Source organism: Theropithecus gelada, chromosome 1, assembly GCF_003255815.1.
Source record: "Theropithecus gelada isolate Dixy chromosome 1, Tgel_1.0, whole genome shotgun sequence".
Lineage (NCBI taxonomy): Eukaryota > Metazoa > Chordata > Mammalia > Primates > Cercopithecidae > Theropithecus > Theropithecus gelada.
The window spans coordinates 113,948,130-113,962,128 of NC_037668.1; the positions used below are offsets into that span (position 1 = coordinate 113,948,130).

At 33.4% G+C, this 13,999-nt stretch overlaps 1 protein-coding gene across 1 annotated transcript in view; it reads right to left on the minus strand.

Moving 5' to 3' along the window:
- Window positions 1–13,999, minus strand: part of COL24A1 (collagen type XXIV alpha 1 chain) — a 392,112-nt gene that overhangs the window by 292,713 nt on the left and 85,400 nt on the right. Inside the window, exons 9-12 of the mRNA XM_025390892.1 lie at window positions 13,547–13,600; window positions 12,349–12,393; window positions 4,546–4,599; window positions 1,243–1,287 (exon numbers count right to left, since the gene is read on the minus strand). Coding sequence (XP_025246677.1) covers window positions 1,243–1,287; window positions 4,546–4,599; window positions 12,349–12,393; window positions 13,547–13,600 — 198 coding nt within the window. The remainder of the gene's footprint in view (window positions 1–1,242; window positions 1,288–4,545; window positions 4,600–12,348; window positions 12,394–13,546; window positions 13,601–13,999) is intronic.

Below are 13,999 nucleotides of genomic sequence, written 5' to 3' on the forward strand. Positions count from 1 at the left end.
CAATGTATTCAAGTATAACAGAGCATAGTTAAATGAGATGGCATACAAAATACTTATTACGGTGCTTGAGAACTTAAAAATGGTGATAATAGCAATAGTGATGGCAGTTTCTACTGTTATAACCATTATAAGATTAGCATTTAAGTTCAATGTAATTGCAGGGAAACAAAACGTTTGGCTTATTTTGTATTTCTTGACAGTTTGGTAAGTTTATCTTAATATATTAAAATCTTTAAACTTTAAAATAACTGTATCTCAATTTGGCCAGACGTCATGAAAAAACAATTCATGCCTCTTCTAAGCAGTGTGAGTAGAAGACAAAGCAGAAATATCTAAGCAGTAAGGAAAAGGATTCTGGATTTAGATTCTGTGGAGCTTTGCTCAATTACTGATTTTACCACTTTCAACTATCTGATCTAAGCAAGCCTTTTAACATCTCTAAGCTTTATTTTCCTCACCTATATTATGGTGACATTAATACTTACTCTATTTTACCTTCAAGGAGTATTACAAAGCTTGAAAGATAAATGTTTTAAATGATTTGAACATTCTGGTGAGAGCTGCAGTCCTTTAGTATTATCATTAAGATTTTATTCAAGCACACAAAATTTTAGAAAAGCTGTTATGAAAAATCTCACTTTTTATCTTCATGGACTATAGTAGATTAACAAGGAGAACCTCAGGATGCCTTTCTGGACCACATTTTTCTCATTTGTTAAGCAATGGGGTACTGGATGATGTCACAATTCCCTGCCGTCTCTGAAATTATTATATTACCTAGTAAAATTCACTTTCCTGGATTTTTTTAACCTGAAAATACAAGAAGTTGTAGCAAACTAATCTCTGAATTAACAGCTGAAGCACGCATTTTAAAAATCTCTAGAATATAAGGTTGAACCTCTACAACATCTGGTCATGTAGAATTGGTTGAATAGTACTACCATTTGTGTTTTAAGTTGTTCACGTATTTTCTGTGGCATTTTAGCTCCTTACCATAGAGGTAAGTGTTTTCCCACTGGTATGGTGAAAGGGTTAGAAGTGTTCAAAGTTGAGTTATTTTTTAATCTAAATTTTCCTTTATATTCTCAGGTATTATTTGATACACTATTCAAGAGGCAAAAATTAAAATGGAACGATTATAAACAACAAACAGTAAAAAGTGTCTTCATATTTTCATAGATAAGAACACATAACCAGGTTATATTGCTCTAACATAAACCTCAAAAACACAAATGAAGATACCTGTCTCCCCTTAAAACCCTTCTTTCCACGGATCCCAGGAATGCCCTAGAATATAGAAAAGAAAAAGGAAATATTTGTTGAATGAATTAATTAGGTACTATAGATCTTTTTCTCCCAATATAAAGTAATAAAGTATGCAAAGGAAAAAACAAATTGTTCTATAAACTGATGTGATATTCAGAAAAGCCTCAATATATTAATTTAACTGAGGCAGCCCCTTTTTTCTTCAAAACAAAATTCCGCTTTTATTCAGGAATCCATCCCATCTGTACTTCCAAATGGGATCTTGATGTGTCCCTGGTGATAGTTATTTGTCCAGAGATAGGCATATTACCAAAGTTGGCATAACCAGATGAACACGAAGGTCTTATTTTCATATCTAAGGGAAAATGCCCTCCTCTCTGTCTTCCCCTCTCTATCTGGATATAAACAAAGACACATTTAACCAGTGCACTGGCAATCTTGCAGTCACATGGGAAGTAAGCCTTAGGGTAAAGACAACATTAGAAAAGGTAAAGCAGAGAGATGAATCTACAGCCCACCTAACCTATGGATTTCTGGTCATGTAAGAAGCAGTAGGGTACAGTACTTTAGTACTCAGGCTTTAGAGCTGACAAAACCTTGTCTAAATCCTGGCTCTGCTCTTACTGCCTGTATATAGCCTAAGACAAGATACTTCCTCTGTGTGTGCCTCATTTTCTTCATCTATGATGAGAAGAATAACAATACCTACCATTCAACACATGGTTTTATATATAAAGAAGTCAATTCGTGTATATATACATACACATATATATAAAAGTTTATTAAAAATTTCATATATATACATATATAAATAAAGAAGTTAATTCATGTATATAAAACCATTTATTAAATTGCTTTTATATACATGCACATATATAAAACCATTCAGTAAATCATTTGCTATTATCATCATCATCATTAAAAATATCCTTATGTTTAAGCCATTTTGAATTGTGGTTTTCTGTTATTTGCAGTTTAAAGCATCTTACTTGATATCATCACTTTGAGACTTGCAGACTAAGCAGTCTGTCACAACCATGTAGCTTGAGATTAATAGCACATACAGGTAAGTTAGAAGACATCATTGGCTGAAGTAATCCATTCACTTTCAAGTCAACAGTGTTTAAAAAAATACTCATGTATCTGATCATCAAAAAAGAGTTCACAGGTGAGCAAGAGGACTCATTTCATTAAGACTTTACATATATTTACATAATACAACCGACCTTTTAAAAAATAATAGAATAATTATTTCCTAAATTTTCAGTAGCCTCCCTAAATCTCATCAAGAACTCAAATAATACAGACAGAATTATACAAGCATTTTTCATTTATATACACATATATATGTGTACATGTTTCATATGTGTGTGTATGTGTATACACACAATATGCACGTAATGTACAGTATTGACTCCCAGAAATGACTTTTTCTTTCCATTTGTTTTCAGGAATACTTAGCACTATTGTATCTTATTCTCTTCTGCTTTCTTTACTTAAATGTTTTATACATAACACCCTTTAAGCCACATCATTCATAGTTTTAATGAGAATTTTGACATAGCCAAATAATATTAGGACACAGTACCCATGATGGGCCCAATATCACAAACTGGTCTTGTGTATTTATATGTTGAGACAGGTCTGGATATTTTCTTTCTTTTTTTTTTATTTTTATTTTTTGACAAAGTCTTGCTCTGTTGCCCAGGCTGGAGTGCAGTGGTGTGATCTCGGCTCACTGCAAGCTCCACCTCCTGGGTTCATGCCATTCTCCTGCCTCAGCCTCCCGAGTAGCTGGGACTACAGGCGCCCGCCACCACGCCCAGCTAATTTTTTTGTATTTTTAGTAGAGACGGGGTTTCACCATGTTAGCCAGGATGGTCTTGATCTCCTGAACTCATGATCCACCCACCTCGGCCTCCCAAAGTGCTGGGATTACAGGTGTGAGCCATCATGCCCGGCCAGGTCTTGATATTTTCATATAGACTGGTAAAAACTAGTGAATGTGATTACAGCAATGTGCCAATTGATAGCCAGTGTCAACACTGGGCTTAAGATCAGTAAATCCAAGATGACAACATTTTACAAGGACACATAATTTTGGTTTGTTAAATAACTTACGAGAAATAAGTTCACGTCAAAGGATCAGAAAAGGATTGTTATGAAAAGCAGAGTAATTAACAATGTAAACCAGAATCATTGGGTCAAGAAGCAGCAGATCAATTCTTTGCATGATCAATGAGATACATCCTCTGCTAGTCTGCTGTAGTATACGAAGGTTAGGTGGCTTAGTTGTGGAGTTATGCTGAAGATATTTTTTGCTATTGAACAAAACGACTTGGCTGTGTTCACCAGGGAAACATCTTTACCTCATCTCACCAAAGATGGCCAGACATTTTGATTGTCATTACAGCACATTTAAACTCTTTGATTATTTCTTCTCTGCAGGGGCATTCACAAGTAATTACAAGAAAATATAGCTTAACTCCCTCACTAAAAACTATTTATTTGAAAAATTCATTTAGCAAAGAATGTGGTTCACTTTCATTTGCAAAAATCACTTTCCAGAAATGAACATTTTGGCCTGAACTGCACTCTTATAATGATAGCAGTGAAGACTGAATTCTGAATATGACTCTCTAATTTCAAATTCTACGACAATATACTAATATTGTTCAATTCTACTGTTTTCAATTAATACTGGCAATGTAAATGAAGGAATACAAAGAGAAATTACTCCATATAGATTACATATAGCACTGAAAACTAGATATGATGAAGCTGCAATGCCATAACTCCTATAAATAACTTCATTAACCTTTTTAGTATAACAAACCATTTTGCAAAGGTTCTGTCTTTACTTATAAGTACCAATATTTATTAACAGCTATCTCCCATTATTAAATTAAACAAAAATATATCTTCTGAGGCTAAATTCTACCACATATTGCTCTCAAAATCAAGACTTGTCAAGAATTTATACTCAAAGATAATGAATTACAAAATAAAAATTTCATAGATATTTTAGTATTTTGGCGTGTATTTTCAAAAATTTAAATTTAAAATATAATTATATTTCTATCATGCTATGTTACTTTCTTTTAACAAAATTCAGTAAGATTTTCAAAAATCAAATTACATTTCTGGCAGGTGATTTTTCTTAAACCTGGCTTGGTAACTCAGTAAGATTTCTTCCCTGACATCTGATTTTATGACTCCTGTTGTACATTATCATAAGTATATCATTTCAGAAATACTATTTGAAGAGAATGGACTTACCCTTTCTCCTTCAGGTCCCAGTTGTCCTGCTTCTCCAGGAGAGCCAATAAAACCCTTAAAAAAAGAAAATAATCTGTATATTATTTCATTTGAATATTCTCCCCACAAATGATTCTAAAAAGAAGTACTTAAAATTTTATTTGTAGTAGCATGAAATTATAAGACTTACAAGTGTGAATAACTTCCCCTCACCTAATTGCTTTTCTTCCAGAAGTTACAGATCAATCTTCCCATTAAAAAATACACAAAATATAAAATATAATTTAAGAAATGGTGGCTAATAAAAATGACCCTAAATAATTTCCTTCACTAAATTTTATAGTGGGCAGAAAATATATGTATATAATTAGCTAAAATTTAAGACAGAATGGAGGTATCAAAATAATATAAGAAGTACAGTGGAGGAAGAGATACATTTAATTGTGGCAGGAGGCAAAGGCAATCAAAGAAAGCTTCAAAGGAGACTGTCATTGAGATAGGTCTACAGAGTGGGTAAAATCTTAATAAGCAGAGACTGGAGAAAGAATTCTAGAAGAACAATTAGAGTAAATAAAGACAAAATAGGAAGTCTTTGTTAATGGTAACAATTGGAGAGTGTTTGTAAATGGTAATTGATCACATTTTATATATAACATGCTTTGTATGTAAGATGGTTTTATATGTTAGTTTTATGTGTAAGACCCATCCTGCCTTAATAAAGATTCCAATCTGGTCTGAGAAACAAGAGATACATATAAATAACAATGCAAGGCACTTTATTCTAACATAACTTAGTTATATCTCACTTATGGGAAATAACGCATTTCATCAATTTTACAGATAAAGTGTATGGTAGTTTGGGTGCTAGATTAAGGAGAGTCTTAAATTTTAAAATAAAAATTTTAGACTTTATATATTAGACAAATGGAAGCTACTGATTTTAGGGAGTATGGTAGTGCACTGATGTTATGCTGTATTTCTAAAATATTAATCTGTTGATAGGATACAGCATACAGCCATGACAGGAAACACTGAATATAGGCAAACCTATTAGAAGCTCTTTAAGTGGTCTAAATTTGAAGGATTATGGGTCCAGATTATTGGTTCAACAAACATTATTTTAGTAGCCATTTTGTGTCAGGTACTGGGTTTATAAAGATGCATGTGAAAATCAGTGCCCTCAACAAGTACATAGTTTATTAGGAAAGAGGGTCATACAAATAAATGATTGTAATATCATATGATAATTGTTACATGATTATGTAATAGGTGATATGACAAATAAACAATGGGAACTTTGGAAGCAGAATGACCAACTTTGCCTAGAGAGAAGATTAATGGTGCTTTGCTTTACTGAGGAAGCAACATTTGAACTAAGTCCTGAAGAAAAGAAAAGGCAGGGCTAACAATGTGCCATCAGTCAATCAATCAGAATGAAATGACATAGCTTTTACAAAGAATTGCAAATAGTCTGTGTGATTGGTGGGCAAGAGGTGAGTTTGGAAAGGGTGGCAGGGGGTCATATCATGAAGAGTCTTTTTTGTTATGATGGAAAGTCTGCAATGTACACCGTGAGTCATTAAAAAACTTAGACATAGTTTTGATATAATCAAATTTTCACTTTATAAACTCACTTTGATTACAGTGGGTCACACAGGTCTTTATCTATCTATAAGAATCAAGAGAAAAGATGACTCTAAAGTTTACAGTTGGCTTGACAGGCAAATGATAACCACTGATAGAAATATGGAAAACAAATAGAAAAGCTGAGTTTGGTATAAAGAGGATGAGTTTTGTTAGTTATTTGGAATTTGTGGTTATAATGAGGTATTCAAATGTAATTATCATGGCAGGGAGTTGCGAGATGTAGGGTTCATAGAAAAAGCTCATAGAGAAAAAAAATCTGAAGGACAGATATGTTTGAAGTCTTAAAGACAGACTAAAGCTCTGAGGAGAAAATAATAGGAAAAATTCTCACTGATCAGACAGAGGGTGAAATAGGGGTGTGAGAGAAGAGTAGTTATATGGATGCAGAGAAAAGCCAAAGTATAAAAGAAATTGAAGTAGAGATACAGTAGGTCATTTTCACTAAGATTTAAATAAAGGCTTCTTATTTTGAATCACAGAATGGATGATTTTTCAGAGTAAATACTTTCATAATAACAAATACTGAAGAATTCAAGCATTAAAAAGTAAATGTCATTTCTATACCCATTCCAGCATTATTCACAATTATCAAAAGGTGGAAGCAACCCAAATGTTCATTAATAGATGAATGAATAAACAAAATGTTGTATATACATAAAATGGAATATTATTCAGCCTTAAAAATGAAGGATTCTGAAAACTGCCACAACATGGATGGACCTTAAAGACAATTACGCTAAGTGCAGTAAGCCACTCACAAAAGGACAGATAGTGTACGATTCCACTTACATGATGTACTTAGGGTAGTCAAATTCATAGAGACAGAAAGCAGAATGGTGGTTGCCAGGAACTGGGAGTGGAGAATGGGGAATCGTTTATTGGGTATAGAGCTTCAGTTTGGGAAGATGAAAAAGTTTTTAAGATGGATGGTGGCAATGGTTGTACAACAATGTGGATGTACTTAAGGCCACTGACTATATAATTTAAGAGGGTTTATAAATAGAACTTTTTATGTTATGCATATTTTATCTTTTTCATTTTAAAAAGAAAGTGATAAATGTCTCAAGAATCATATCTAAGTTGCCTGGAATAAAACTTTTGGAAGATTTTAGTTCCTTAGAGTTTAGTTAAGTATTGTCATTAAAAAAGTTGCAATCATCCATCTTGAAAACTTTTTTAGGTGTTTTTCCTTGTCAAAGGTGCCTAAAATTGCCTTATATTCCACAGATTGTATGAACAAGCAAAAACTGAAAGAGAGAGAGAATGTGTTCCCTTATACATAACTTTAATAAAGCGAAACATCTATAATTTTCTTACTCGAAAGTCAAGCAGCTGGAGAATGGGAAATGTTTCTTTTAAAGTGAACCATACGAAAGTATTTCTGATACTAGAGCATTTAGGATTATGATGACAAGCTGTGTACATTTTCAGAATCATCTGTTGATGACTTCAAGTGTAAAGTCAGCAAACTTTTGTTTTAATATATCCAGCAGGAGTTTTGGTTACAAATAAAAAGAAGACACTCTAACTGGTGTATACTTATCAGTGAACTAAATAATCAATTGGTAACTCAAGAACTGAAGTCAGAACTCCAACATAGGCTGTACAGAGTGTAAAGGGAACATTTTACAATTAGATATTTTAAATACAATAATGTTATAAGTAATTGCTTAGGAGTTTCATAGAGGTTTCTTGATCGTCATTACACTGATTCTAACAGAAATAAGATGTCAGCAGTACCAAACAAACAAACCACACAGAGTTGAGGTCATTCTCAAAATACCACCATTAAACTAGAGTTTACTGTGTAATGAAACAAAGAACATTAAAAAGAATAACACACATTTTTGCTTTTTGGTTTGAAGGTGGTAGATCTGGTTAGAAGTAATTCTGGGTCACCAGCAGGACCACTAGAGGGTCGGGAGAGGTTCAATATATTTTTACTTTTGGGGGAAGCTAGCACATTATTACATAAAGAAATGCCAAAGAAGGGTTTAAAAATTATGATGTGTTTTAAATGTTTACATTTGACAAAATATTTCTGCTAATACCAAAAAATATCATCAAATAACTGCCAATGAAAAGCTAATTTATCATGATTCATGAAAATATTCATGTACAATGGATAACATTTAGAATTTACCAGTAACAGGACACAAATTAAGTGAAAAACATCTATCTTATGAGTGTATTTCTACGATTTTTTCCTTTTTAACCAGATTTGAAGTTAATGCTAAAAATCTACATTTGATAAAGCCGTACCCTACAACTCACTGATCTTCGACAAAGTCGGCAAAAATAAATAATCGGGAAAGAATACCCTATTCAATGAATGGTGCTGGAAAACTGGCTAACCATATGCAGAAGAATGAAACTGGACCCCTACCTCTGACTGAGTTAATATATAAAAATTAACTCAGGATGGATTAAAGACTTAATATGTAAGACCTCAAACTATAAAAATCCTAGAAGAAAACCTAGGAAATACCCTTCTAGACATTGGCCTAGGCAAAGAATTTATGACTATATCCTCAAAAGCAACAAATGCAACAAAGAAATTGGCAATTGCGACCTAATTAAACTAAAGATCTTCTGCAGAGTAAAAGAAACCATCAACAGAGTAAATAGACAACTTACAGAACAGGAGAAAATATCTTCAAACTATGCATCTGACAAAGGACTAATATCCAGAATCTATAAGGAACTTAAACAAATCAACAAGAAAAAAACAAATAACTTTATTAAAAAGTGGGCAAAGTACATGAATAGACACTTCTCAAAAGAAGACATACAAGTGGCCCAAAAACATGAAAAAAAATGCTCAACATAACTAATCGGAGAGACGCAAATCAAAACCACAGGGGAATACCATCTCACACCAGTCAGAATAGCTATTATTAAAAAGTCAGAAAATAACAGATGTTGATGAGGTTTCAGATAAAAAGGAATGCTTATACACTGTTGGTGGTCATGCAAATTAGTTCAGTCCCTGTGGAAAGAAGTTTGGAAATTTCTCAAAGAACTAAAAATAGAATTACCATTTGACCCAGCAATCTCATTACCGGGCATATACCCAAAGAAAAATAAATCATTCTACCAAAAACACATCTGCACTCATATGTTTACTGCAGTACTATTCACCATAGAAAAGACATGAAATCAACCCAAGTGCTCATCAATAGTGGACTGCATGAAGAAAATGTGGTACATATAGACCATGGAATACTGCAGTGCCATAAAAATGAACAAAACCATGTCCTTCGCAGCAACATAGATGCAGATGGAGGCCATTATCCTAAGCAAATTAACACAGAAACAGAAAACAAAATATACTGCATGTTCTCACTTATAAATGGCAGCTAAACATTGGGTATACATGGACACAAAGATGGGAAAAATAAACACTGTAGACTCCCTAAGGAGGGAGGGACAGAAGAAGGCAAGGGTTGAAAAACCCATATATTGGGTACTATGTTCACTGCTTTGGCAACATGATCACTAAAAGCCCAAACCTCAGCACTACACAATATATCCATGTAACAAACCTGCACATATACCCCTAAATCTAAAATAATTTTTCAATCTACATTTGAGAACCTTTATGAATGTGAAATTCCCTCCTTATTCCAATCACACTCCCATGTGTGAAACCTAACTAAAGTGTGAAAACCTAACTAAAAGTACAACTTAAGAGGGTTGTAACCGAGAAAACAATTTTCAATACAAATGGGAGAAAGAAAAAACAAAAGGATGTATAATACAACGCAAAAATGGTACGCAGAAGAACACAGTTATATGGATCACTGAAGCAAGATGACGAAATGCAGTAAGAGTAAGTTGTACAGTGCCAAATATATTTCGCATATATTCCTTGGAGTTATTAGTTCATGAACAGAAGAAACTCTCAAATTCAAATAATAATTATAGAATCCATATAGTAAATACATGCATACACTATGCCCTATACCTTAAGAATGCTAATCTTGTTTAATTTTTCCCAACTACCTGAAAAGTAAGTTTCATTGTGACCATTTAACAAATAATGAGATAACAAAAATGAAGCAGAGAGAGATTGAATAACATCAAAAGTCACAAAGCTAGTAAAAGAAGTATTAAGAGGCTGGTCTCTGTGGCTCACACCTGTAATCCCAGTACTTTGGGAGGCCGAGGCAGGCAGATCACAAGGTCAGGAGTTTCAGACCAGCCTGGCCAATATGGTGAAACCCCATCTTTACTAAAAATACAAAAATTAGCTGGGTGTAGTGGCAGATGCCTGTAGTCCCAGCTACTCAGGAGTCTGAGGTAGAAGAATCACTTGAACCTGGGAGGCAGGGGCTGCAGTGAGCCGAGATCACACCACTACACTCCAGCCTGGGCAACAGAGCAAGGCTCTGTCTCAAAAAAAAAAGCCTATCTAACTCCACAGTCCATGTTCTTGGCCACTAATCTCTTCTTACTTCCCAAATCCAAGTCAACATGTGTTTTCAGTGTAATTTCTAATAAAAAAAAAAAATACATGACTTTTCCTCATTATATGGTTACTTAATGCAAGAGCAAAGACAACATGAGCTAGTGGAAAGAGGTCAGAGCTAAACGTGAAAAGACATTGGTTCCAGTTCTAGCCAGCTATAACTTTGGCAGATCAAGTAAGTTCCTTAGCTTACTATTTTTTTCATCAGTAAAATGGAGATGATAGGCCTGTTCTACGTCACAGGGCCGATAGCAAAATAAAAGAATAAAATACATATGAAAGTAGTTGGAAATGTTTAATAATTTTTTAAAATGTAAGACATATTGCACATATTGTTTAAATATCTTATGCTTAACTTCTTTTTAAAAGGCATTTTAGGCTGGGCGCAGGGGCTCACGCCTGTAATCCCACCACTTTGTGAGGCCGAGGCAGGCAGATCACAAGGTCAGGGGTTTGAGACCAGCCTAGTCAACATGGTGAAACCGTGTCTCTACTAAAAATACAAAAAATTAGCTGGGTATGGTGGTGCATGCCTGTAATCCCAGCTACTCGGGAGGCTGAGGCAGGAGAATCGCTTGAACCCGGGAGGCAGAGGTTGCAGTGAGCCTAGACTGTGCCATTGCATTCCAGCCTGGGCGACAGAGCAAGATTCCATCTCAAACCAAAAACAAAACAAAACGAAAGGTATTTTAGATAATATAAGGCACAAATGTAGACTTTGGAAAATATCTGGCTATTAAAAATAAAGAATTTTAAAAATATATTTTTTATTTTATACACTACATATATATGATTTGGATGTTTGTCCCCTCCAAATCTCATGTTAAAATGTGATTCCTAATGTTGGAGGTGTGGCCTGGTGGGAAGTGACTGGATCGTGGGGGTGGATCCCTCACTGATGGTTTAGCATCATCCCCTTGGTGATAAGTGAGTTCTCAACTCAAGCGAGATCTGGGTGTTTGAAAGATTTGGGACCTTCCGTTTTTCTCTCTCTTACTCCCACTCTCACCTTGTGACGTTGCCTGCTCTCCCTTCACCTTCTCCTGTGACTATTTGAGTTTCCCAAGGCCCTCACAAGATGCAAATGCCGCCTTATCTGCATGGCCTGCAGAACTATGAGCCAACTAAACTTCTTTTCTTTATAAATTACCCAGCTTCAGGTATTTATAGTGATGTAAAAAGTAACTAATACAATATAATATAGAAACGTTTATTTTGCTTCCTTAGTGACTAAAAATGGCTAACATTTCCTTTAATGGTTTGGGAGTGAAATGGGATGTTCTGGATACAATAAGGTTATTTCATTCTTTGCAGATATTTCTTTACTCCTGACAGTTTTTGTATAATAAAATTATCTCAGCCTTGAACCACTATGAATTTCTTTACCTCTTCATATTTTTTACACCATGACTTCCTTAGGTCTGTATCCATTCATATATAAATAATACTACAAATGTTTATAGAGCACATTCTAAACATGCCAGATATTATGCTATGGAAATAAATATAAAATAATTATGCAAAACCTACCACAATGAGACTGTTTTCTGTCACCATAAAAGTGAAAGTAACTACTGTAGTAAGCAAGTGTATTCATGCCACATCTGAATTAAATTCAAAGCTACTAAGAGAGTGTAAGTGTTTTATATATTTCATTCCACTTTTAGGCAAGCATGCTTAACAAAATAACGGAAATGCCTACTTACTCGTGCACCTTTAGGACCTGGATGACCTTCTGGTCCAGCTAAACCCTGGGGTAAACAAAAGACATCGTCATCATACTATAGTACTTTTTAAAGAGTTAATAAATAGATTAATAAAAAGGGCATATAAAGAGGTATCATTTTCAAAACTATAGAATTCCGAACTCTGTATAACTAATGAAGATTACAACTGTTTGAGGAATTTTAGAATTTCTGAACCAAAAGAGCCATCGGAAATAATCTATACACAAATATATTTTAGATATATAAATAAAGTACCTGAACACATTGTCAGATTTTTCAAAATTTTTTCATTACATTATTTCTCATTGGAAGATTATCTGTGTTGTTTTAAAATATTTCTAATTAACTTATTCTAAAAGATATTACCATAAATTTTTAAAAAGATAAATATATTTTAAACTTTAGATCAATGTCCATATGTTTACATATTCATGTTTTATATTTTTATATAACATATATTCTCACTTGAGAGTAAGAGTGTAATACAGAATACCTCTAAGTGTTTTTAAAGTCCTAAAAAATGGAATTTTGTAAATATTTTGGCTTATTTATTTCCCTCATTCTTGAGAATATAAAAGATATAAATGTAACTTTATACATTTAGTTAAATTTTAGAAGTAATCAATTCACGAAAACTTAGGAAAGACAGCTTGTTCTGTTATTAATCCACATGAAGTAGAGAAAGTTAGAAGTTATAAGGGAATACATATAAAATGATTAGAATGAATTTTTAAAACAGTTTACAAATAACCGAATTCAGTTAGATAAAAGTGTTTGCCAGTGGTATACTGTTTCTCAAATTTTTATAACTATGTTATTAAAAAATGATGTTTATTACAGAGAGTCTTAACTCTTACTATTACTTCATTTTGTTCAGTGACAATGTTGTAAAATCACAATCAGCACTGTTTTAAGAACTTACTAACACTTGGGCATTTTAATTTTGAAGATTCCATTGTATATCACATCAAACATACTTAAAAGCCCCATTCCCATTTTAAATAAAACTTTCTGCAGAAAAATTGTAATGGGTTTCTACAACTTTGATTTTAAAATTATTTCTCTATGACTTATTCATTATTTAATAAAAGCAACTATTTGAACATTAATTCTCAAAATCAGAAATACAATGTATTAATAAATAGGAACATAAAAAGTCTAAATATAGTTACTGCACCTGCCTGCCAGGGTAACCGGGTGAACCAATATTACCAGCAAATCCTGGAATTCCCTGAAATAATAAATAAAATAAACAGTACAGCAAAGCCAAAGGAGGCCCAAGGAAACAAATTTGGTGTATTTACAATATACAAGCTTGGAAATAATTTTTCCCCATAAAAACACTGAGTCCTACACATGGCTTATGTAACTGAAATCACCTGTGTGAAGGAAAATGGGCAAAAATTGCTAAATGAAATAAGTAAAGCTATTAGATTAGGGCCCTAAATTATATATTGACCATTAATAATGATAAATCTAGGATGGAAAAATCCATAGCTAAAACAGACATTTATTCTAGAAGAAGAGCTGGTATATTTCTTAATTACCAGTAACTTTTTTTACCAGTAGATTGAATTATTTCTTGTCTTGATCATCCTACAACACTCCTTAACAGTCTGAGCATGAGCCC